The sequence below is a fragment of the Pteronotus mesoamericanus genome, unplaced genomic scaffold (genome assembly GCF_021234165.1).
Source record: "Pteronotus mesoamericanus isolate MK-2021 breed Mesoamerican mustached bat unplaced genomic scaffold, CSHL_Meso_final contig_20, whole genome shotgun sequence".
NCBI lineage: Eukaryota > Metazoa > Chordata > Mammalia > Chiroptera > Mormoopidae > Pteronotus > Pteronotus mesoamericanus.
In genome coordinates, this window is record NW_026555085.1 from 13,013,025 (window position 1) to 13,039,761 (window position 26,737).

General features: G+C 37.3%; 2 protein-coding genes across 2 annotated transcripts in view; one reads left to right on the plus strand and one right to left on the minus strand.

Moving 5' to 3' along the window:
* XPO5 (exportin 5) overlaps positions 1-7,606 on the minus strand; it is a 56,847-nt gene extending 49,241 nt beyond the window's left edge. Inside the window, exons 1-5 of the mRNA XM_054569411.1 lie at positions 7,319-7,606; positions 5,817-5,938; positions 4,883-4,955; positions 3,660-3,797; positions 3,319-3,501 (exon numbers count right to left, since the gene is read on the minus strand). Coding sequence (XP_054425386.1) covers positions 3,319-3,501; positions 3,660-3,797; positions 4,883-4,955; positions 5,817-5,938; positions 7,319-7,423 — 621 coding nt within the window. The 5' untranslated portion in view covers positions 7,424-7,606. The remainder of the gene's footprint in view (positions 1-3,318; positions 3,502-3,659; positions 3,798-4,882; positions 4,956-5,816; positions 5,939-7,318) is intronic.
* Positions 7,607-7,726: 120 nt separating this feature from the next.
* The window catches only part of POLH (DNA polymerase eta), a 28,938-nt gene continuing 9,927 nt past the window's right edge, over positions 7,727-26,737 (plus strand). The window contains exons 1-6 of the mRNA XM_054569413.1: positions 7,727-8,017; positions 10,486-10,626; positions 10,861-10,995; positions 14,249-14,466; positions 24,059-24,228; positions 25,642-25,745. Of these exons, the coding sequence (XP_054425388.1) occupies positions 10,490-10,626; positions 10,861-10,995; positions 14,249-14,466; positions 24,059-24,228; positions 25,642-25,745 (764 nt within the window). The 5' untranslated portion in view covers positions 7,727-8,017; positions 10,486-10,489. The remainder of the gene's footprint in view (positions 8,018-10,485; positions 10,627-10,860; positions 10,996-14,248; positions 14,467-24,058; positions 24,229-25,641; positions 25,746-26,737) is intronic.

Sequence of the window (26,737 nt, forward strand, 5' to 3'; positions counted from 1 at the left end):
AGGCAACCAATCGATGTTTCTCTTGCACATTGATGTTTCTCTATCTCCCTCCCTTCCCCTCTCTAAAAATAAATTTAAAAAATCTTTTTTAAAAAGTTAAAGAGAGAATCTTAAAAGCAGAAAGTGAAAAAACACCTAGTTACATAAAAGGAAATGCCCATAAGACTATCAACTGACTTCAACAGAAACTTTGCAGGCTAGAAGGGAGTGGCACAATATATTCAACATCGCGAGAGGGGAAAACGTACAACCAAGAATACTCCACCCAGCAAAATAATAATTCAGAATTAAAGGAGAGATCAAGATGTTCCTAGACAAACAAAAGCTAAAGGAGTTCAATCACCAGTAAACCAGCATTATAAGAAATGTTAAAGGGAATTCTTTAAGTAGAAAAGAAAAAGCCAAAGCTAGAAATAAGAAAATATATAAAAGAAAATAATCTTGTCCTTGCTGTTGTAGCTCAGTGGATTGAACGATGCCCTGTGGAATGGAAGGTCACTGGTTCAATTTCCAGTCAAGGCACATGTTTGGGTTGCAAGCCAGGTCTCTGGTTGGGGGCATGTGAGAGGCAACTGATCAATGTTTCTCTCGCACATCAATATTTCTCTCCCTCTCTTTCTCCTTCCTTTCCCCTCTCTCTAAAAGTAAATAAATTAAAAAAAAATCTCACTAGTAAAGGCAAACATATAGTAAAGGTAGTAGACCAACCACTTATAAATCTAGTATGAAAACAATTAAAATGGCAATAAGTACATACCTATCAATACTTACTTTAAATGTAAATTGACTAAATGATTCATTGAAAATACATAAGATGACTGAATGGATTAAAAAACAAGACCTTAGCTCTGGCTGGTGGGGCTCAGTGGACTGAGTGCTGGCCTGGAAACCAAAGGGTTGCCAGTTGAATTCCCAGTCAGGGCACATGCCTGGGTTGCAGGCCAGTCCCCTAGTAGGGGGTATGCGAGAGGCAACCACACACTGATGTTCCTCTCCCTCTCCTCCTACCTCCCTTCACCTCTCTCTAAAAATAAATAAATAAAATCTTTAAACAAACAAATAAGACCTTTACATTTACTGCTTACATGAGACTCCAGACTGAAAGACACACGCAAGCTGAAAGTAAAGGATGGAAAAAGGTATTTTGTGAAAATGGTAATGAGAAGAAGCAGCTGCAGCAGCAGGGACAGAAATACTTATATCATATAAAACACACTTTAAAACAATGGCTATAACAAGAGACAAAGAAGGACCCACAATTTGACTTCTGGACACTTATCTGAAAAACAAAACAAAACACTAATTTGAAATGATATATGCACCCTTTTGTTCAATGCAACATTATTTACAATAGCCAAAATATTTTATGAAAACAATCTAGGTATTCATCAATAGGTGGATGAGTAAAGAAGAAGTGAATATATATTCATATACACACACATACAGGAACATTACTCAGCCATGGGAAAAAAATGAAATCCTGCCATTTGCAACAACATGGAGAGACCTGGAGGAGATTATGTTGAGTGAAGGAAGTCAAAGAAAGGCAAATACTGTTATCATTTCACTTATGTGTGGAATCTAAAAAACTAAACAAATGAACAAAACAGACTCATAGATACAGGAAAACTGACAGTTGCCAGAGGGTTGGGTGGTTTGGGTATGAGCAAAATGGTGAAGGGAACTAAAAGGTAGGAGCTTAACAGTTATAAATAAGTCACAAGGATATAAAGTACAACAGAGGAAATACGGTTAGTAATGTCAAAATAACTTTGGTGACAGATGGATAGTGGACTTTCTGTGGTGATCCCTTTGTAAGGTGTATAAATGTGAAATATCACTATGCTATACACCTGAAACTAATATAATATTGTATGTCAACTCTACTTTAATTAAAAAGAGCTTTATGCCCTGACCAGGTAGCTCAGTTGGTTAGAGCACTATCCTGACAGGCCAAGGTTGTAGGTTTGATCTCTGGTCAGGGCACATACAAGAATCAACCAATGAATGCATAAATAAGTGGAACAAAAAATTGATGTTTCCCTCCCTTCCTCTCTAAAAATCAAAACCAAAAAAGAAGAGCCTTATATTTCAGAATGAAAAAATACAATAATTAATAAATAATCATACAAAAATAAATTCTGCCCTAGCTGGTGTGGCTCAGTGTGGACTGAGCACCAGCCTGCAAACCAAAGGGTCACTGGTTCAACTCCCTACGTGCCCGGGTTGCAGGCCAGCTCCTCAGCAGGGGAAATGTGAAATGCAACCACACATTGATGTTTCTCTCCCTCTCTTCCCCTCTCCAAAAATAAATTTAAAAAATCTTTACAAAAAGAAAGAAAAGAAATTGTTTTGTGTACTCACAACTGTAAACCAACTTTTGTCCCATCCCGTATATGGTATCTCTGTATATTACATATACACTGTGAGTGCCTCCCCACCCAAACAGCTCATAGTACCTTCTCCCATTGGTGTTAGTTATCTAGTGCTTCTCTGAGAATAGGTCTAATGAAGCAGCCAGGGACATAAAGACAACCAATTTTAATTCATCCTGTTTTGTGAAATTAGCCCATGTGAGAATTCTAGAGCAGGGTTTTTCAACCTAGCACCTTTTACATTTTGGGTTGGATAACTCTTTATTGTGGTGACTGTGTATTATATAATGTTTAACAGCATCCCTGGTCCCTACCCAGTAGATGCTAGTAGCAATCCCATCTTGTTAAAATCTGGGGAGCTAAATTGCCCCCGCAGTGAGGACTAGATTAATGTTCTGTACTAGGTTAACTTTCATACTGCCTTCTTCTGAAGGCTCTCTGATAAAAGTGACAATGATTGGAAAGAGAATATCTGGCCTGCCTTTTTCTGCAGAAGGGGAAAATTAAGATTAAGAGTAACTCTACCTCATCAGGAAGAACAAAATACCAAGAATTATGTAGTTGAAATTAATAAAACTTGGCACAGTTTACACTAAAAAAGGGACCAGGACTAATGGAAGCTCAAATTTTAATAGGGATACTACCCTGACCTATCGGACATCTGGACTTTCAAATATTAAGAATTATCCTTCATTTTTATACCATTTAAAGAATTTTCTTACTGTTCTAGTAGTTCTAATAGAATTATTTGTTCTAGTAGAAAATCAGCTCTTTAAAAAAAAATCAGTCCTAGTTTTTCCTGTAACCTATTTCTTTTTTACTCATAAAATGGCCTTTTCTTTTGCTGAGCTAGACACCTTAGTTCCTTGCTCATTTTAACTTTAAACAAACAAAAAAAGACTCATTAAAAAATACAACTTTGGAGAGGTGAGGTATCCCTTACCACTTGCCGGTACTTGTTTACATTTTCTTGAAGTGTGTTAAGTAGAAAACTGAAGATCCTTTCCATGTTCTGGGTTAATGTTTGCTGGATGTCCCTTCTTCTTTGAAAGGGCAGTGTATGAAAGGTTACTACATCCTCTGCCAGTCGCAAAAGGATGAACATCACTAATTCTGTCTGTGTTTCCTGTATCAACAGAAATAAGCTAGTTAAATTAAACTAAAACATCTTTTCCATTACTGGTATGCCTAAAAGCTCTTCTCTGTTGACAAAACAAAGAAACCCGTGAGGAGCCAAAAAACCCCTAACAACAAAAACTGAACTGGTACTACTGCACTTCATACCCCTTGTTTGGAAAGAGTATCCAATTCTATTAGCATGTCAGGCCAGTGCTGGGGCCACTCCCGCTTGATCATTTCTACTACAATTCGAGACAGAACATCTTTAATATGGTTCTCCTCTTCCAAGATGTTCAGTGTTCCCTGAAAAAGAATATGAGATATTAAAAGGTCAGCAAGGCTGGATTCAAGGAGAAAACTGGGCTATAAAAGTATAAAAACTCATCAGTAGGCCTGCTTTTAAACTAAACAGAATAAACAAACCTGTTCTCCATGTCTGAGTCATTTGTCCTGCATTCTTGCTAATCATTCCTCCCACTTAAAGCTTAAGTGAGGGTTTTACTAGCTAATAAAATGGCTGTCACACACAGCAAGGAAGACATCACTGTTCTCCTTTTGAAACTGAAGAGACTCTCACATTGATGGTTTCATTTTGTAAGAGGGCCAGGGTGGAAGACAATAGAAATAAGGAACATGTCGAGGGGCTGATAAAATGGGAGAGTTAGGAGGAGTGCCTAAATATTTTACCAATAGTTCTAGTACGAGAAGATACAGAAAGACTATTATGATTTTTATCAAGTTTCCCCAGAACTAACAATTACAGATCCTAAGTTAATTAATAATTTTAAAGGAAAATTTTTTTCTATTAAACACACCAGACTTCGGGGATGAACAAAGGTGGGAATTCCACTTTATATGCCCTTTAAGAAGAAAAAAGGTACTGGCTGGTGTGGCTCAGTGGACTGAGTGCCAGCCTGTGAACCAAAAGGCTGCTGGTTCAACACCTAGTCAGGGCACATGCCTGGGTTGTGGGCTAGGTCCCCAGTTGGGGGCGTGCAAGCGGCAACCATCTCACATGGATGTTTCTCTCCCTCTCTTTCTCCTACCCTTTCCCTCTTTCACTAAAGATAAATAAGTAAAATCTTTTTTTAAAAAGAAAAAGAAAAAAAGGCTACAGATTTTAAACATGTTTATAGTCATATTCTAACTCCTGAAACAAATTTATTCTGCTTATTTTTTACTGTTATTATCATACAGTGCGTTTGTGAAGAATTACAATTCCTTGTGATGGTGGTTCTTCTTACCTTGAAGATAACATTTAAAGTCATACAAAGCAGGCTGTCTGATATTTGTAGAACCACTGAATTTTTACACAAATGTTACATTGAAGAAGTCACTCTGTCTAAACTACATTGGAAACACAAGTCATCCAAGCAACAATTCCTTACATTTTCAATCAGTTCCATGACACTGTTCTTCAGATACACCTTCTCCAATCGAGACATGCTGTTCCACCGAAACCTGGCCACCAAAATGCAAAAGTCAACAAAACCACATCAGAAGTCTTCTCTTTATGAGACTAGCTTTCAGTCTTGTGTTAGATTATGTTGGCAATTTCATTAAGAAATTAAATTTTTTATTTCATATTCTTCAAAGAACAGACAAAACAGTCGACACTTAACCAAAATGCTAACAACAGAAAAATTTGGGGGAAATAGTTTTATTTAGACAGGGGTCCATTATCAGCTTTCCCCTCCATTTTCCTGACAGACTAAAAGCAAATGTATACACCTGGAAGAACTGCAACAATGTAATTGTTTTTCAGAAGATACAATCTTGATAGCTAACTCCATTTCTGTGATGGTTTACAAAGTAATACCACAACTCCAGAAAAACTGGCTACTACTTAACTAATTGATTCCTCTGATAAGCTCTGGGGGTAGAGGACTCAAATTAGTGTTTTTAGTTATTCTCATATGATTCTGCTTTGGAGTTGCCACTGAGAGAAAGCACATGTTCAAACTTAAAAAAAAAAAAAAATTAAAGGCAAAATGCCTAATCAGAGATTTGTTTCCTTACACATCGCATCGTTCTAAAAAGGCTTGGAAGATGTATGGCATATTGTAGGAACTCAATAAATGCTGGCTGAATGACAATCAGCTAATATTTGAACGCTTTGTATCTACTATGAAGAAACTGAAGAAGAGAAACATTAAGTCCTGAATGAGAGCTTCAGTGAGGCTGTGATAATCTCTTGGAGATCAGTCCTTTCTTCTTGGGATTGCTCTTTCCTACTCACCTAAAGAGTACCTCTATGAGTTATATAAGAAATAAAGATTTGCTCTCTCATGACTTCAATGGTCACGCCCCAAAGCTCCTTACTTGACAACGTGTTCCAGGATCTGAAGGCCAAAATGTCTGACGATGGCAATTTGTGTCTTTTCAGCCAACCTCAAGCCACAGGGGACACAGACAGGGCACTTTTCTTTAAACTCCTCACAAAACTGAAAGAAGAAAAGTTAATATTCTCCTTAGAAGCCAAGAGAGCAGGGACTAAAAAAAAAAAAACTTCATCTTAACTCCAACCTGAGCTATATTTTTAAATTGCAAAATGTAGATCAATATTATGAGTAAAGAACCCATTAACATTCTTTACACTTTCACAGTTCTAGATTTTCCATGCAACATCCAACTAATAATGTTGAAAGAAAAATGACCTAAAAGACTAAAAAAATGTGTTAGAGATACACCCCTGAAGTATATAGGAGTGAAATGACAATTTCTAGGATTTGTTTGAAAAACTTTTGCTGAAGGAGAGGGATAAAGCAAATTAAAATCTTTGTAACACCTGAGTTTATGCGACAGGTATACACAAAATCACTGTAGTCTACTTTTGTGTCTATTATTAATATTTTATAATTAAAAAAACAAGTACAATCCAACTGTTTGATTCCAAATTCTGTGACACTCACCTATATATTGTAAAGTTTCTTCCAAGTGATGCTCACTGTATATAACAAACTATGCACAGCACAAGTATTCTTTCCTAATGGTTATTTCATTTCTCACAGCCCACACACATTGTTTGATGGGGGAATATGCTCATATTGCATTAGCATTCCCACTTGTATTAGCATCCCCAAACTGCAGCACAAGAGTCAGTCCTAGGAGCAGAGCGACCGGGACTCAAGAAAACTACTTTCAGGAAATCAAAGTGCCCTTGCTAAAATGCAAAGCAAGTGGTTGGAAATTCATCTTTGCGCAAAATAGCCTAAGAATATCACACAATAAAAAAAATATGGGGGGAGGGAGTGTGAGAATTAGCCCAGAAATACCCGACCCATAAGAGGTTAGGGAGGGGTGTAAAGATGTAAATAAAAGGACACTATGGGTCTGGCGATCATTTAGGGCGGCTCAAGAGTGCAGGTTAGCCGGGAAACACCTAGGGCTGGGGAGACCGTAAAGAATGTAGCTGGTGCTGGGTACGGGATGGACACGTGCGCCACGGCAAGGCGAGGGGATGCGGGGATGTGGGGCTCGGGGGAATAAAGTAAATGCAGCCAGCTGTGGAGGGGGGCGTCGGAGTGCGAATAGTGAACAGAAGTGGGGAAAGGGGGAGGACAGGGCAATGCGAAGTGGTGGTGCGATGAGACCGCCAAAAGCAGTTAGGGACCGACAAGTCCCGGGAAAAGGGCAGGCGCGGCCAGCAGAAAAGGCTGGCAGTGGGAAGAGCCGGGGAGAGCGGTGAAAGAAGGCCCCTCGGGGTTGGGGGGGGAGGTCCAAGGGCCGCGTGGGCAGGAGACGACCAGGGTTGTGGGCGGCGCCAGAACAGCTAGGCTAAGGGAGGGTCTCGGGGCAGGCCCCGCGCGCCAGACCCCAGCTACCTTGAGGGCTTCCAGCCGGTAGCGCTGGGTGGAGCTGGGGTCCATCATGACCGTCACCGCTTTCACCAGCTGCTCGCACAGTGCGTTCACTTGATCCATTGCCATGGCTACTGCCACGCGCCGGGAGAGAGTACTACGGCCGTCCCGGGAGCACAGGGTACAGACGGCTCCCTCGCCGTGATAACACGCTAGTACCGGGCCGCGGCAGGGTGGGGGGGAGAGGGGGAGGAGGAGCCGTGTGCGGCAGAAGATCCAGCCGGGAAAGAACCGGCGGGGCACACGCGCCCGATCCTCCACTACGCACGCGCCGGCGGAAGTAGCGGCTGACTAGTGACGGTTGCCCCTGGGTGGGCGAAGCTGGAGACGGAAGGGCCGCCGTGCGCAGGCGCGTCAACGCCCTTCGCGGCGAGCGCGCAGACTGATATCTGTCAAGAGAGCCAGCTGCAGAGCCCGGTGGCCTCGGCTGAACCAACTGGGGTGTGCGGGGCGCTGCCCGGGCAAGGATCCTGTGCGACCCTTGATCTGTTTCTTCATCCTTACGAGGAATAAACCTCTCGATACTAGCTGACTTGCTCCTGGAAAGGGGACGGATATTCAAGACCCATTCATCTTCCAGTGGACACATAGCCCACCATTTGCGGCGTCCGCAGTTGGCAGTTTTGGCAGGTGTTTGCCACATTGGTAAGAGACTTCGGAAAGGTTAGATATCATTGTTTTCAAATTTTTCGTGTTTCCTTGGCTATTGGTTTTATGATATAGCAGTGAATGGAGACAACAGTGGGCCAAAATTACATGAAATGGAAATACGTGCTCACAGAGCTATACGACCCTGGTATTCTCCTCTAAGAGGATTTTTCTTGTGAGAAAAAAAAAAAAACAAACACCATTTTTCTCTCTAGCTCTTAAACCTCCCTCTTTACTTGTACTTAGTTTCCTTGGATGTGGTATCACCTGATTGGCACCACACTTGTTTTGTACAGATTGGGATAAGTTGAGATATTTAAAGACGAATAATTATTTCAATTATTAAAAGTTTGAGCAGTGTTGATCTTTTAAAGTGCTTGCTGTATGTGACTTCACAAGTAGTATAACCCTTATGCTGAAAAATAGGGTTTTGGCAGAGTGTGTTTCATTTTCCATCTTTTAAAAAGCTCTTGCTTTCTCCAGCAAAATATGTAAACTGAAAACTTGAACAGCTTCATGATCTGTTAAAGTGTGCGCGTCGGTTTTTGCGTTTTTGTTCTAATATGTTTGCTGGACTTAAATCACTGCTTCCTATTCATACTCCATTTTTGGTATTTGTGTCTAGTATAGTGCATACCTGTTGGTTTTTTGGGTGAGAAAAATGCATTTACTATTTTTACTCTGGCATCTGTTCCAGTGCTACACAAAAGGCACTTCAAGGTAAAGTGATTTCTGACATCAGATCACTTTATGGTTAGTCAATGTATTACATTCTGCCTGTTTTGGGTAAGTAGAATTTATAGGGAATTAATGCCTTGACTCTCTGATTTTTAAAAATTCATTGTTTTCTTTCCACTAATCTTCCACTTTGTCGTTGCATGCCACTTTTTTCAAGGTTTATGTAAATTTTTTATACTTTAAAAAAATACAGTTGAGTGCTCACTCAACTGTATAACCTGTGTTTCTCATATTTAAATCATGAATTACTGGTATTGCCATAAGTATCTTACATACTTGAGATCAGTGTTTTTCACTCTCTGCTACATGTTAAAAGGGCCTGGAGAGCTTGTAAAAATCACAATGCCCAGGCCATATCCATACCAATTAAATTAGGATGTCTGGTGGTCAATCATAAAAGCCAATATCAATATTATTTAAATGTTCCTAGGTGATTCCAGTATGCAGCAAAGGTTGGGAGCTGCTTCTTTGGTTTACATTCCTTCTTCTAAATTTCTAACATTGTTAAATGATACTATTAGTCTGTATCCACTCTCAAGTATATAAGTTTTATTCTCCCAATCTACTCTCTGTACCTTCATATATGTCTATCCTTGAATAGTATGTAACATTGCTTTCAGAAATTTACATGAATGAGTAGAAAATCACCATTGAAACACTGCAAAATAATGGGTCCAGGAAGGATTCACTGATGGGTGCTTAGTGGTTGAAAGTTTGAGGAGCTCACAGTATCTCCCCTAAGGTTAGTTACAAAGGGAAAACACTAACTTTACAATGAGAAACCTGGCAAACACTCTCAACTAAATGATCATGGTTAATATCATTAATAATAAGACATATTGACATTGTGTACCTCCCAATATGATACACTGAGAAGAGCATATAACTTATGTAATATTCTTGGCAAAAATGCATAACCTTGATCTAATCAATAGAAAACATCAGACCAACTTAAATTGAGAAATATATTGTCAAAGTAACTGACTAGTTTTCTTCAAAAGTGTTAAGGTAATGAAAAACAAGGGAAGACTTAGGAGGTATCACAGATTGGAGAAGATTAAGCAGACATGATGGCTAAGATTGGGTCCTAGATTGGATCCTGGAAGAGAAAAAGGGTATTAGTGGAATAGCTGGTGAAATTCAAGTAGTTGAATATTATACCAATGTTCTTTTCTTTTTTAGCTTTGATAATTGTGTTATGTAAAATATTAACATTAGAGGGAACTGGGTGTAGGAGAGTCCTACTAATTTTGAGTATTTTTTAAGTCTAAAATTATTTTCAAAATAGAAAGTTAAAGAAATTCCTATGAATGCTGTGTTGATGTACTTCACTTTCTGTTTCTCTTTTCCCTGAATTTATACTTGAGACTTGTCTATGAACTAGATTAACTGTTGGCTTAATCCCTCTGTTGACGTGCATTTTGGTTTTCATTCGCATTTCCCTAAGACTAATGATGTTGAGTTCATTTTCATGTGCCTACTGACTATTTGTATATCTTTTGTGAAGTGTTCAATTCTTTTGGGAGATGGATATTTTTAAAGCTTTTAATACTTATTACCTTCCTAAAATTGTACCAATTTATTGTGCTCCTTCTAGCAGTAAATGAAAATGCCCATTTCATTCTTGTTAGTTTCCAGTCTCTCATGCTCATGGTAACTCAGCACTGGAAGAAAGGAAATACAGTTTTCCTTGGCACTTTGGATTAGCTATCCTTTTTAACTGTCTATAAAATATTATCTTACAGAAACATGGCTAATGGACAAGACCGGGTAGTAGCTTTACTGGACATGGACTGCTTTTTTGTTCAAGTGGAGCAGCGGCAAAATCCTCATTTGAGGAATAAACCTTGTGCAGTCGTACAGTACAAATCATGGAAGGGTGGTGGGTATGTATCATAATTATTGTTATAACTGTCAATTATTGTTTTAATTTATAAGAATGCATGGCACTATAGTAGGCACTATTTTTGAGATTAATGAACTGCTGTGTTTGAGATCAAATAGTGGCACCTATGGTCAAAAAGTTTCCACCGTTAATGTGTATAACCTGTACATGTTAAATTTTAGTTACTTTTGCCTGTGATCATGTAGTAGTTTTGTTTCTTTTTTTCTAACCTTAGAATAGTTGCGGTGAGTTATGAAGCCCGTGCATTTGGGGTCACTAGAAACATGTGGGCAGATGATGCTAAGAAGTTATGCCCAGATCTTCTACTGGCACAAGTTCGTGAATGCCGTGGGAAAGCTAACCTCACAAAGTAAGAAGAAAAGATTGTTTAAGGGGAATGGAAGGGTTGGAAATAATATTCCATGAGGCTAGGAACTGAGGTTGCAAGTTAGTTTTGTGTAAATAACATCTGAAAGTTAGCTTTGATCAGCCAATTTTTAAAAATTTATTTCTTTATTTTTAGAGAGAGGGGAAGGGAGTGAGAAAGACAGGGAGAGAAACATCCATTTGAGAGAGAAACATTGATCAGTTGTCTCTCACATGCACCTCTGCTGGGACTGAACCCGAAATCTAGGCATGTGCCTTGAGCAGGCATCAAACTGATGACCTTTTGCTTTGCAGGATGACATCCAGCCAACTGAGCCACACTACCCAGGGTGGTCAGCCAACTTTTCAATGGGACATGACAACGGGCTCTGATACTGTATTTCAGGATCAGTTCAGAGTCATTATAATCTGTAACAATTGCTGTTCTTGACACCCTCTCAGTTTCTTATTTAAAAATTGGTTGAATCTAATGAACAAAATAAACCAATGAGCAAAACAGAACCAGAGACATGAAAACATGGGACAGACTGACAGCTACCAGAGGAACCGGGGGTGGGGGATGGAGCGAGGGGGACTGGGGGAAAGAAGGTGAAGGGATGAGTCAAAGAACATGTATGAATGACCCATGTACTTGAACAACTATGTGAGGATGGACTGTGGGAGCGGGGAGTGGGCTGAACAGAGGAGGACAAAGGGGGAAAATTGGGACAACTGTAACAGAATAAACAAGAATTAAAAAATAAATTTTAAAAGATGGATTGTTATAATTAAAACTCAGGATCAACTTCTATGTTGTCAAGCCAAATCTGAAGTATTTGAAGTAATTGACTGTGCAGCTAAGAGTTTTTCCAGAAAAGGCTGAGTCAAATTGACATTCTAATCCGATATCTGGAATTATTTGCCAGAATTGAACAATCTCAAAGGACAGTACCATCTCTGTTTTTGAACTGGCCTGTCTCTTCCCAAATTTTAGAAGGTTAGCCTTGAAGTGGGAGATATGTATAGGCATAGCCAACTTAGAGGTAGATAGAAGCCCAAACCAGTGTAATATCCCAATAGTTTGTATTGAGCATATGTCATATGTCAGGCACTGTGTTAAGCTCTCCATAGGCAGTATCTTAAATTTTACATTGTTACATAGTATGTTCTAGTAGTATGCTCCCTTCCTACCAACATACATACACAGACGAGGAAACAAGTTTAGAGAGGTTAAATAATTCTCTACAGAAAGTAGAAGACTTAGAAGATCAGGTTTTGGTTTTTGTTTTCATATTCCACTATCCTCCACATTGTCATAGTACACTATACCATGTGGTGTGGTGTGTAGAGATCATGCCTTGACTTGGGACTTGAGATATTCCTGAATTCACCTATGAATTGGAAGTCTAAAGGTGGAGTGCCACATTGAAATTATTGCCAGAAAAAAAGACAGATTTGATTGGAACTTAATACCTTAACCCTAAATTAGAATTAATTCAGCTAATGGACATACGCAGCATTGCATTGAATAGAATTTTATGCTGGTAAAGACAATGTAACTTTCCAGAAATATAATTGACTTCAGAGTGTGCATGCAAAAGTCACATGCTACCAACTTTAAACTTTTTGAACAAAAGCAGTTTTAGAAAATTTAGGAGTAAGTTTATAGACCAGAGGATTACTAAGACCTGATGATTTAAAATTATTAGTTTAGCCCTGGCTGGTGTGGGTCAGTGGATTGAGCATTGACCTATGAGCTGAAAGGTCCCTGGTTCAGTTCCCAGGCAGGGCACATGCCCGAGTTGTGGGCCAGGTCCCGAGCTGGGGACATGTGAGAGGCAACCGATTGGTGAATGTCTCACACTGATATTTCTCCCACTCTTTCTCCCTCCCTTCCCCTCTCTCTAAAAATAAAATCTTTAAGATTATTTTAATAATTAACTGGAGATACCAGGTTATTCAAAATAAAAATGTGATCTGCAGAAGTGTATGTACACTAAGTTTATCAAGTATTCTTAAAAGTACTTTGGAGCAATTTGCTCAAGAGGCTGTGAAGGAACTCTAATCAATACAATAGAATATCCTTTCCTTGCTCTGGATATGGGTGAGCATATTACACTCTCATGTTCTTGCACACACTTGAGCTCTCTTTAATTTTTTTCTTTGAGGTCTCTCTCTCCCCAGCCCAAATAATAACAAAAACAAACAAACAAAAAAACACCATCTTTCTCTAATTTCTCTAATTCTCTCATTTGAAAATGTTTTAGAACAAACTTTACTAGTTTTGATAGATGCCTTGGTGAAGGGGTGCACATCTTATTTCCAATTTTATTATAAATAGGTTCAACAGGAATAAAGAACTTGCTTTAATTCCATAGTAAGTGTAAAACAAAGCAAATGTCCACATATTACCATAGAAAACTAGCTACATACAGCCAGAAGAGCTGCTTGTTATGGTTTGAATAGGCAGTATATGGTGAGGTTGGTATCCCCTAGGGGAGGCTATGTGCCTGTCCAGGTGCACTACCACATTCTAGGAGCTTATCTTCAGCTTTATAATCTGAATGCTATTATATTCAGAAGTGATTGGTCTTGACTCTGTGTGTGTGTGTGTGTGCGCGTGCGCGTGCATGCGCACGCGCATGTATGTGTATAGCAAGGACCAGTTCACATGTTAATCAAACTCACCACTGAGTATAAAATCCACATGTCACTTGGTTAATTTATAATGAAAAATACCATCCTGAGGAGAAGAGGATAGTTGGGTTCACTAATCAGTGCAGTGTTCCCTATAAGTTACCTCTTTTTTTTTTTTTTAATATGCTACCTCTTATTTGAAGACAAAAGTAGAAGCAGAATACTATGTGGTACATATGTGAAAATTAAAAAAGGAATGGATGGTCATAGTAAAATGTTTTCTAGTTAAACTAGTTTGAAGCATTTCTTTCCTCGTTAGAGAGATTTTTGTCACATACACATATTCATGGTCTGAATGCTTTTTACCTTAGTGTGCTAGAGTTGCACTACAAATGTTTGCCTCTGTGGTTCTTTTTCCTTGCTTCTGTTACTGACCATCTTCCTGCTTTTTGACCCCTTTATTTGAGTTACTATCTAGTCTCTGACAAGCCATTCCTTCCTTGAAGGAGGTCTTACACTGATTATGTATATTATTATTGTATTATGAGGGAGGGATGGGGCCCACAATCTCAGTGCTGCCCCCCTTTATTGCCTGCATGTATAACCCTTATACTCCTTAGGTACCGGGAAGCCAGTGTGGAAGTAATGGAGGTAATGTCTCGTTTTGCTGGGATTGAACGTGCCAGCATTGATGAAGCTTTTGTAGACCTGACCAGTGCTGTACAAGAGAGACTACAAAAGCTACAAGGTCAGCCTATCTCAGCAGATTTGTTGCCAACCACCTACATTGAAGGGTTGCCCCAAGGCCCTACACCAGCAGAAGAGACTGTTCAGAAAGGTACTTCTGTCGCATCATTTGCTTCTGCTTCCTGCCTTTGGAACCTGCTTTGCTTGGTCACACTGATACTCTTGGATTGACTGAAAAGAAACTTAAACTGCAACCTGAATGAATTACAAGGCTCACATGGAAGGATATGCAAATTCTCTTATCTTTCCAGGTATATAGATTTTTAGAAGCTTGAGATCTGTATGAAATCAAGTTTCTCTTTAGATATGATTAGGACAGGTTAGGGTTATCAACAGAAGTCTGGCACTTCCATTGTTTACAGGGTAATTATATTATTTTAACTTGGTTTCTTTATCATAAGAAAGGTGAAGGGTTTTTTTTGTTTGTTTGTTTTTGTGTTTTTAAGGTTGACCTCAAGTACTGGGAGTTGTGAAAGGCTTCTCTTATTTTATTTTACTTCTTTTTCTCTTTATGGGGACTCCTCCCACTCTCTCCCAACTTCATGCACCCTTTGGCACTACCAATGTATTTTGTCTATCTTAAATATGTTTATGTCTTTATAGTTATACATCGTTGCTTTGTGTATGTGCTTTTAAAATTTGTGCCTTTCAATTACAATATAGTATTGTGTTATAGAGCTCGTTTTTTTTCTTAATTTTCTTTCAGTGGTAATTTTATAGCTTTATCTATATAGCTGTATTTATGCATATTTGGTTGCTTTTACTTATTGCAGCATAATCCATAGTATAGATCTACCAGGTTTACAGACCATTCTCCTGGTGATGAACTCATTGATTGCTTCTAGCTTCCTACTGTTTCTGTGATGACTGTCCTCATTCATGCTCTTCGGGACCTATGCAAGTGTTTCTCTGGGTAATGTTTTCAAGAGTGGACTGCTAGGTGATAGGGTATACACATATACCTAGTTTCACTAAATACTGCCAATTTGCCCCCCAGAATCGCTACAGTGGTTTACCCTACCACCCATAGCAGTACAAAAGAACTCCTTTTTCCCCCATACCCTCATCGGCAATTGACATTATCTAATGTTTAAAAATCTTTGCCAGTGTGATGGCTATAAAGTGGTGTTTTGTTTTTTTTTTTTGTATTTTTAGTTTGCTTTATTTTATTAATTGAGGTTGAGCATCTCTTCTTATACTTGTTGGCCAACTGAGTTTCTACTTTCTGTGAATTGCTTATTTATAATTTTTACCCAATTTGCCATTGGAGTTCATGCCTTTTTTTCCCCCCAGGAGTTCCTTGTGTATCCCAGTGATTAATCAGTCCTTTGTCTGTTTTGACATTGCAAATGTCTTTGTTTATGTCATAATTTGTTGAACAAAATTCTTTAGTTCATCAGTTTTTCACCTTATGGTTTGTGCATTTTGAATCTCATTTTAGACATTCATTTTCTACTAGAATTTCACACAAATATTTTTCTACATTTTCTTCTATTTGCCTTCTAGTTTATTTTTAGGTTTTCGGTGATATGGAGTTCACCTTTTTTATTTCAGTTAGGGAGTCACCTAATTATTATTTTTGGTGTGAGCTAGTTTTGGCAACAATTATATATTAAACAATTCATTCTTCCTCAACTCGCATATAGAAGTGGGTCTGTTTTTGCAGTGTCACTTCAGTCTGTCTGCTCCTGCTCCAGAAACGCACTGTTGTTATTATTGTTTGTAATATGTCATAATATTTGATAAGGACTCCCCTCTGCTTTTATTTTTCAAAACTTTCTTAACTATTTATGCACCTTTATTGTTGAGTATGTATTTTAGAATACATTAGGTGAATTCCTCAAAGAAATCTTGGTGGAATTACATTAAATTTACATATTTAGAGAGAATAGTTATCTTAATGTTAAATTATCCCATCAGTAACCATATCTCACCAATGTTTTAGGTCTTCATTTATATTCCTTTTAATACATTTAAAAATGTTTATTTATTGACTTTTGAGAGATAAACATCGATTTTTTTTCCACTCATTTATACATTCAATGGTTGATACTTATATGTGTCCTGACCAGGGGTTGAACCTGCAACCTTGGCATATTGGGATGGTCCTCTAACCAACTGAGCTACTTGGCCAGGGCACTTTTAATGAATTTTTTAAATAAAAAATTTTCACTTACCTGTTGCAATATATGAGCTTCTTCTGAGATCTGGAATCTAGTATGTTTCCTTTTTTTTTTTTTTTTTTATCATCTGAACTTTTGATAGATATAAAATACACAAATTGTAAGTGTACACCCTGACTAATTTTCACAAAGTAAACCAATTTGAGTAAGCATCACCCAGATCAAAAAATGTCAGAACCCTAGGAACCACCCTTGCCTGACCTTCCAATCACCACCTATCCCTCCCCTGCCCCCCCTCCTTTTCTACGATAACTTTATAAAATTGACCATATGCAGTATGTCCTTGAGTCTGGCTTCATTCACTCAGCATTTTCTTTGTGAGATTCATCCACTCTTTTGTATGGAGTTGAGGTTGTTTACTCTCATTGCTGTGCATAATTCTATGATATGAATATACTACAATTTACCCATTCTAATATTGATGAGTATTTGGATTGTTTCCAGTCTTAGGCTACTAAGAATAGTGCTGTTATGAACATTTTTGTAAATATCTTTGGTGAACAAAATGTATGCTTTTCTGTTGGGTATGTGACTAGAAGTGCTCAGTTGTAGGGCTTACCTAATTTAGCTTTAGTTTGTCTATAGTCAGCTTTCATAGATAGTACCAAATAGTTTTCAAAATGATTGTACCAATTTATAATCTCAGTAGCAGCATATGAGAGTTCCAGTTATTCCATATCCTTGCTTCTTTTCTCTTTTGTTTTTTAGTCTTTTTGATAGGTATAGAGTGATACCACATTATGGTTTTAGTTTGTATGTCCCTTACACCTTTTTGTAAGTTTATTGACCTTTTAGAGATCTCCTTTCAGTAGAGTGTGTGTTTTAGTCTTTTGCTCATTTTTTTCTTGGATTGTCTTTTCTCCTCCTATAGGACTTTTTTATACTAGATGTGCATCCTTTGTCAAATATTCATATGGTAAATATCTCCAGTCTGTGGCTTTTTTTCTCCCCCACTCTCTTAATGGTGGATTTTGATGAAAAGAGGTTTTTCATTTTAATTTGGTCCAATTTCTTTTTCTTTTCCCTTATGGATAGCATTTTTTTATATCCTATTTAAGAAATCTTTTCCTATTTCAAGGTTTTGAAGAAATTCTCTGTCTTATTCTAGAAGCTTTATTGTTTTGCTTTTCACATTTAGATTTACAATCCATTGTGTAAATGTCTGTAGGGTATGAGGTAGGAATCGAGATTCCTTTTTTTATTATATGAATAACCAATTATAACATCTTTATTAAAGCTTTAATTTTTCTGTAAAGATCTTGTGCATTCATTTGTCATAGTTCCTAGATGTTTTAATTTTTTTATTGCTATCATGATTTTTTTCATTTTCTACTTGATATATGGGGAATGAGAAATTATTCTTTTAAAATGAGTTATCTTTATTTACTTTACCTACTTGGCAAAAACTTGTGATATAATCTGTATGAAAGAAAAAGAAAATGTACTTGATGGTTAAAAATATTTTTTTAGACGAGTAAAATTAGGGCAATACAAAAATTGCTTTTGTGGTAATATTAGATTATGATGGTTCTAGATATCAGATCTAAGAGCATCTGGATCTTACTTTTTTTAATCAAATATTATGAAAATAGAATTCAGCTGATTTCCCAAAAAAATCTGTGTCTAGAGCTTTTCAACTGGGTGTTCACACTTTTTACTTAGACATTTTCTAGTACTTTTGATCATGGCTATATTCAAAACAGTGTATCTATTCTCCTCTTTGTAACATGTAGTTTTAGATTATTTTGTAACATTGTTCTTATTCAGAACAGCTTTCAGTTAAAAAAAAGAAAAAGAAAATAAAAAGAAACACCTTTAACTATTGGACATTAGCCAAAAGGAAACTGGATACAAATCTGTGGCAAGTTAACTTCTTGGGGGGAAAATAAGGCAATCTGTTATTACTTGTTGAAACAATACAGATTTCTCCAGAAATTAGCTTATTTCTAGTTACAGTGGTGAATTTCCCATGGGTTTAATGTTTTTAAAAAAAGATGTAAAGTATTAAAATAAGTATTAAAGTTTCCTTTGCTGTATAATTTGCCATTAACATGTTGTGTTGAAGGGTAGTAGAACTGTCTAGGGAATCTTGTGGGAATGAGCATTTAGAAATTTTTTTATTCTCTGATTCTGATATAGAAGAGTTTATCAAGCTGGAGTCTGTAGATCCTTTAGTTCTGTACGGAAAATACAATGGACAATAAAAATGTGCCACTTAAAAGAGACAAAGTTATCATACATAACCATTTGATGATGAAACATGTCATGAATCTTTATTATTCTGGAACCAGAGTCAGAGATCCTACTGATCATAATAAGGAAGGTTTTCTTTGGTCTTAGCTTTGTGTATCACATTTTATTGTGTAGCCTTTTTTTTTTTTTAAATAAACATTTGGAATTTCTTTTACAATGCTTTAAATCATCAGATCTTTAAAGGTTTTTTTTTTTTTTTTTGAGGGCTACATATCATTTTGAAAACCTGTCTTGTCTCAGAAAAATACAAATCTACACATAAGACAGTTTAGTGTGCAATTTTCAGGAGATTCACAGATCCTCTGAAACCCATATACCTCAGAATGAGAACTGTTATTACACATTCCATTGGTATTTGGCTGAGACTCAAACAGCTTTCTGGCTGAAGATGATGGAATATAACTTTTGTTGGTGGTCCAATATTAACTCAAATGGACATGCTCCTCTCTCTTCTTCACCTATCTTTCTTACCCATATACATTTTTATTTTAAATGCCAGTGTTTATTTAGAAGTTAAAGAAGTCATATTTCTATGTGTTAGGTATCTGTTGCTTTAGAGTGTATAGTTTAAATATTAAGCTTACAGATAGATGCAATGATACCATCTTATTATTTATAGTGTTCAGAATATTGCTATGTCTAATAAATGGTTTATGAAATTGCATATAATATTCCTGAGTCATCTGATGTTGCAACAACAAAAAACTGGTAACAGAAGTTAGCTGATCTATGTGCATATAACCTTCACCATCTTGCCCTTTTTTTTTTTCCTTTTTGGAGAGAGAAAGAGAGAGAGGGAGGGCTGGGGGAGGGAGAGAAAGAAACATCAGTTTTTGTTCATTCCACTTATTCATGCACTCATTGGCTGTTTCCCATATGTGCCCTGACTGGGGATCAAAGCCCCAACCCTGGCGTATCAGCTGATGCTCTAATCAACTGAGTCATCCAGCCAGGGCACTGTCCTGCCTCTTAATGAATTCAAAGCTAGCAGTCCTGCTCAGCCAAGTTGCTTTTGCAACTTTATATTTTCTGTTTCTGAAATAGTTATGTGTGTGTGTGTAAAGTTTAAGGTGTGGGGTTACTTAAAAATAATACTCAAAAATTGCCACAGTAAAAATATTTCCCTTCAGAACCAATTTGTAACTAGTCTGTGTTAGCTAAGGAACTCATTTGTTCTTTCCTCCCTTTGCTTGCTCTTAATTCTTTTCTTTCTAAGCACACATTGGATATCTTCTGAATGTACATGAAATGAAACAGTAGGGTATTGATATAAAAAGTTATAAATCAGCTGTGAAAGGTAGAGTCCTTGCTGGCTTTGAAAGAAGCAAGCAGCCATGTTGTGACAGGGCCTTTGGAGAAGGCCTCACGGCTAGGCTCTGATGGCTGCCTTTTGCAGACAAGCCAGCAAGAAAACAGGGACCTCAGTCCTATAACCTGCAAGATGATAAATTCTGCCAACAACTCGATGGAGCTTGGAAGGCACTAATCAGCTTGTAGCAGAGAGGAGGGCACACCTGTTATCAGTACAGAGGCTTCTTTTTTTGTAGTTATGGTTCCTGGAGTTGTAGGGTCTAGCCAGAGATTTATCAGTCTAACCCTGAAGTTTTGACACAAGTCATCAACACTCTTAGGCCTGTTCTTATTAAACATTATACTGAGTACAAGAAACATGGTCCAATCAGAACAGAAGAGGAAATAAAGGATACTTAGATATGAAGGAAAAAGTAAACTTTCTTCGCAGGTGACATGACTGTATTTGTAAAAAGTCTACTTCACCCCCTGCCCCTGAAAAAAACTAGAATAAGTAAGATCAGCAAGATTACAGGGGAGAAAGTCAATATTAGAATCAGTTTTATTTCTATATACTAAAATTAAAAAATGGGAAATTGAAATTTAAAAAGCAATATCATTTGCAGTAGCATTAAAATCATTATCAGCAGTAATTTTAACAATACATGTGAAAAACTAGTGAAAATTACAAAACATTACTGATAAATGAAAGACAGTGACATCAATGGAGAGACATACTATGCTCATAGATTAAAAGACTAAATACCATTAGAGCTCATCTCCCCAAATTTGCCTACAGATTTTTAATTTTTATTTTTACTGATTTTAGAGAGCAGAAGTGGGGGAGAGAGAGAGAGAAACATCAACTTTATTGTTCTACTTATTCGTGCAGTCCCTGGTCCTTCCTTGTATGTATCCTGACCAGGGATTGAGCCCTCAGCCTTGGTATATGAGGGCAATGCTCTGACCAACCGAACTACCCAGCCAGGGCTGGCCTACAGATATATTGCATTCTCTTCCAAAATCCTTACTGGATTTTGTAGAAATTGATAAACTGATTCTAAAATTTGTATGGAAATGCAACGGATGTAGAATAGGTAAACAACTTTGAAAAAGAACTAAATTGGAAGACTTATACTAGTGCCCCCAACTTGTTGGCACCAGGGACCGGTTTCATGGAAGACAATTTTTCCAGGGACTGGGGCAGAAGGATGGTGGGATTGTTTTGGGATGATTCAAGCACATTACATTCCAGCTCACCTCCTTTTGTGGGCTTGGTTCCTAACAGGCCCGGACCACCGGTCCATAGTCTGCAGCCCGGCGGTTGGGGGTCCCTGACTTATAGTACCTAACTTTAAGATTTAACTACAATTTTACAGTAAATAGGGCAGTGTGGTGTTGGTATCAGATGAGATATACAGATAAATGGTACAGAATAGAAAACACACCAATAGGTTCCCACATTTTTTTTTTAATCAATTGGTTCCCACAAAGGTACCTAGATAATTCAATAGAAAGGATGAAAGTCTTTTCTCATTGTAGTAGTGAATCTTCTCCTTTTATCTCAGTGTATCAAAGAAATGCCAATTTTTTTATAGGTTCTTATCAACTAGAGAAGAGAAGGAAACAAAGGAATGTTGCTAATCTGTGGTCCTGTTCAACTGACATGGATACAGAGTAACAGAGGTTTGCAACATTACCAAACCCAGGAGAGCAATAACGAAGAAATCTAAAACAGGGAAATGTTGCTCTACTAATTAAGAAAAAGAGCCCATCACTTCTTGGCCTTTTGGCTAAGATCAGGTGAAGAAAACAAGCCCAGAAAACCCTACAACTTCAATAAATTATATTGTTTCCCAAACCTAATACTAAACACTAATATATGGTTTTAAATGATGTTGTACTTATTGTTCTATGAGGTACAGTATACAGTCCTATGAGGGACAGTACTCTCATGTTTATAGACAACAAAACTAAAGCTTGGAGAATTATGTAACTTGCTCAAAGTCACACAGTAAGTTGTGAAGGCAATATTTGAATCTGTCCTGACTGCAGAATGTGTTCTCTTAACAGTTATGCTATACTTGTTACAGATAAGAACTAAAGGACTTTCTTTAGCTAGAATAGTTGAAGAGGACCTCCTCATAGGTAAGACTTGAGATAAGCCCTGAAGTATAGATAAGATTTATTTAAGCAAAGGGGAGAAGAACAGAATTAAAGAGTAAGAACAGGAAGATAGAATAAGTGATGTCTTGAGATAGAAACATGGTATGTTCAGGAAATTGAAAGGATATAACAAATTTGGGATTAGTGGAAGACAAATCGAAAAGGGCAGATAGTCTTCAAAGCCCATTTACAGAGTTGGTACTTTATTTCATAAGTGTGAGACAGCCAATGGCAATTTTGAATAGGCAGTTAAGATTGATAACACTGGTATTTGAGAATATTTAATTTGTTAGCACTGTGTAGAATGCATTCAGGGTCGTCTAAGCAAGAATGAAAAAAAAATGGAATAAAACAAGGTGGGTTGAGATGGATATGTGAAGTATTTTGAAGTGGGTTTTGTTAACTAAATAATGAGGAATAAAAGAAAAAAAGAAGACAATATTATTTGGATTTTAAACCATTAATAGAAATAAGGAGTTGTCACCCTGCCTGGTGTAGCTTAGTGGACTGAGTGCAGGCCTGCAAACCAAAGGGTTGCCAGTTCAATTCCCAGTCAGGTACATGCCTGGGTTGCAGGCCAGGCTGCTAGTAGGGGGCATGCAAGGGGCAACCACACATTGATGTTTCTCTTCCTCTCTTTCTCCTTCCCTTCTCTTCTCTCTAAAAATAAATCTTTTTTTTTTTTATTAAGAAATGGGTTGTTTCAGAAAAGAATCTTTGAGGAGAAAGACAATAAAGATTGATTTTAGTTATGTTTAGTTTGAAACTATAGTGGAACATTCAAGAATTTTTTTCCTTTTTTGTAGGGAGGTAGAGATAAGGGATTAGTGTTTTTTTTTGGCAGGATTGAGATTAAGATTTGTACATACTCATCTTAAGTAAATTGAAACATAAGCCAGTACCAGTTCACCAACAGAAAAAGAAGATATACCAAGAAGAGCAGAAGGTTGTTCAGTATCCACAATTAGGGTGTTAGAAGAGGAAGACAAGCCAGCAAAGGAGAGAAGCTTAGCAGCCCTCAACTTTTGGGAGATATTTCCTTCTAGGTGCTCATCTTTCTCTTCTATATATTTGAACCTTCATTCTACCTTTCCAAGATACTTTGAGTATATTATTTTGCCTTATTCATACCTCATTACTGCCACTTTAAATCAGCACGTCTATATTCCCTATGTACCTGTCTTCCTCGCTATATAATTATGTATATAATTATGTTTATGCTTTTTCAAAATTGTGACTACTTCTAAATTAGTAAGCTATTTTCAAGGCCCTGAGTCCAAAGCTATATCTAATTTAAACAGCTTGTCAGGAGAATAAATCTTCTTGTGTTTCTGATGGGATTTTAAGATACTCAATTGGAACGTACCTCTAAAAATATATACAACATACTGACTTAAGTTTACACTGAAGTGTGAGTTAATTCTGAATGTATTCTAACTGATTAAAATGATAGAATTTTGGGGGAAGTACAAGGAGAAATTGGAGGAAGAAAGTTCAAGAGAACTGGAGAGAAAAAACAGATATACTTTTAAATCATTTATTAAAGATAATATAAAATATTTACGACATATTAAAACAATAAGGTTCAGCCTACGCTGAAGCTAAGGCTGATGGAATCAGTATAAAGGAGAAATTGATCTCTCTTGTAAGTACCAAGTAGTCTTCTAAAATGGCTGCCATTTCTGTGAAAACCTACATATCTAAAGTACCTTAAATCCAAGCATTTCTGCATTAGATAACAAAAATTCTGATTTAGAAACTGTCTAAATGTGACCTCTCAAATTTTTTCAGAGGAGCTGCGAAAACAAGGCTTACTGCAATGGCTCAGCTCTCTTGAGACTGAGAACACCGCCTCTCCAGACCTACAGCTCACCGTGGGGGCAGTGATTGTGGAGGAAATGAGAGCGGCCATCGAGAGGCACACTGGGTTTCAGTGTTCGGCTGGAATTTCACACAATAAGGTGAAGGCTAATGGTAGATTTCCAAGAGAAACGTAGATACCTGTAGTTAAATACAGCAAGGACAGACATGAGGGGCATTTAAATCATTACCCCTATGGTTTGCAATGGGTTTCTATTTAAAATCCACATTGAGGGCTTAAAAAAAAGCGTAAGTAATTCTTTCATATGGGAATCAACGTTGAAAATATATTTTCCTAAGAAGCAGGCTGAAAAAATTTGCAGAAAATGCTTATTTATATAGTTGCATCCAAAGCAGTTCCTTAATGACTGAACTATGTAGGAAGGAGGAGGCTATTCTTCGAATTTTATGTATGAATCTATTTTCATTTGCTGAATATTCTAGTAACATCTCATTTCTTATGTGGAGAGGCCTAGGTGTTCTATGCTTTGATTATTGCCCCTTTCCTAATGAAAGCACTAAGAGAAATGCAATAGTAAAACGTTATGGTTTGAACACTATTCTGATTATGGAATACAATTCTCAATCCAGGGGCGGAATACCTGGCTTTCTGACTACAGTGCGGTGAGGGCCTGGGGTCCTCATCCCCTGATTGGGCTCAATAATTGGGCAGCGACCGATTACTAGTTACTACCTTCTCCCCCTCCCTCCAATAAGAGCAAAGTGACAAACTACTCAGCGAGTTTGGATGTTTGGTTTTTTTATTTTTTGTTTTTATTTTCCTGGTTGAGTAGAGGGAAGGAAAACAAAAGTCCTCATGTGGTAACATAAACCAGACTAAATGTTGCCCAGGACTTCCAGAGAATTTGTCCAATGAATTTAAAGAATGGTTTTATGTTTTCCCTACCAATTTTAATTTGTGAAATGACACCACTGAAATATTTTATTCTTTGAAAAGAATTCTCAAGGATTTAAATTTTTTTCATTTTGAAGTCTTGTTTATAGTATATTTGCTATTGGAGGGTGATTCTGAGCCCGATCTCTACCAGAGATACTAACTTATGGTAGCATGTATTAAATCCAGGACTCAAAGTAGACTAACCATTAATCAAGAAATGTAAATAAATTGGTAAAACAAGTGTGTTCAGAATTTTCATGTGAATATGTTAAGAAGTGCACCATAAGTTTCTTCTGCAGCTTCTCTGCCTTTTACCCTCTTGAAGTGGGAGAAACTTAGGAATACATGTGGGTGGAAAAGTGACTAAAGGAAAACCAAGAATAGATGTAGAAAGAACAATGCCAATGACGATGGTGGTTCATATTTTCTGGTGAAGATGTTGTAGGAAACCAAGGTTTAGAGATGTCTTGAGTTTCTGGTTTTGTTTGTTTTTAATGTGAACACCACTAGGTATAGCCCTTAAGTTGTACCTGTGTGTGTATGTGTATGTTAATATTCACCAATTCTCTGTGTGGGTGTTGACAGCAATGATGTTTTTACACTTTCCATATTCCAGGTCCTGGCAAAACTGGCCTGTGGACTAAACAAGCCCAACCACCAGACCCTGGTCTCACATGGGTCAGTCCCGCAGCTCTTCAAGCACATGCCTATTAACAAAGTGTAAGTATTTGGGAAGCCCCTTAAATTTCATATGCAGGCACACTCTGGTTGCAGTTTCTTCTGTTCCTTACGAAGGATTGGAGCCATGGAAAATTGGTACCAGGAAGGTGGGAGAGAGATAATGCAAGAAATTTTGAGAAACACAGAATTTTTCTTAATGAAACTTCAATTCTAGATTATCTATGGAAGATACTTAATACTGATTTTTTTTTTTTTAATGAACTGATTTTTAGATGTATGTTTAACTTCCCTCTAGGCTTTTTATTCAAGTCTGTTACTAAATAACAAAATAAATAGGAGTTTTACCTCTTTTCTTCTAATGTCCTATCGAGGTGTTCAGGACTACTGACTTGCTCCCAAACTAGGCATGAAAGCAGCCAAATAAAATGATTAACTAGGTTGTGCCTACCAGTTGTTGTGTGTCTCTGTCAAGGGCTTATAATACTGTTGAAGGGACAAAATACAACAGTTCAAAGTAACGGTAAAAATGGTATCACAAGACTATATGTAATTGCTAAATGAATTGTACAAGTAGTGACCAAAGTTCATAGAAGAGAAGAGTAATCTGAGAAGGATTTATGAAAGAGGCATGGGATTTATTTTGAGATTTGGCAAATTTGGAGAGTCAGATGAGATAGAAGAGCAGTAGTGATTTGGACAATGCTTTGAGTACAAAGAGGGAAAAAGTATGAGGTATTTTCAGTGAAATAGGACATAACTAGTTTAGCTGGACCATATTGAGGAAGAGAAGTGAGGGAAATAGTACTGAAAAGATTGGTTGAAGACAGATTATAGGAAGCCTCAAAGGCCAGGCTGAAGATTTTTTATTCTTAAATATAAAAAGTTTTAGCTATAGAAGGGATTTGTTGGAGGGTTGGAATTTTAATCCCCAAATGGGACAATAGATTCTGTACAATTAGTTTTATGTACAGTTGGCTTAATGATAATTAATGACTTTAACCTTTTGTTTTTGCTATTGTTAGTCTTATTCC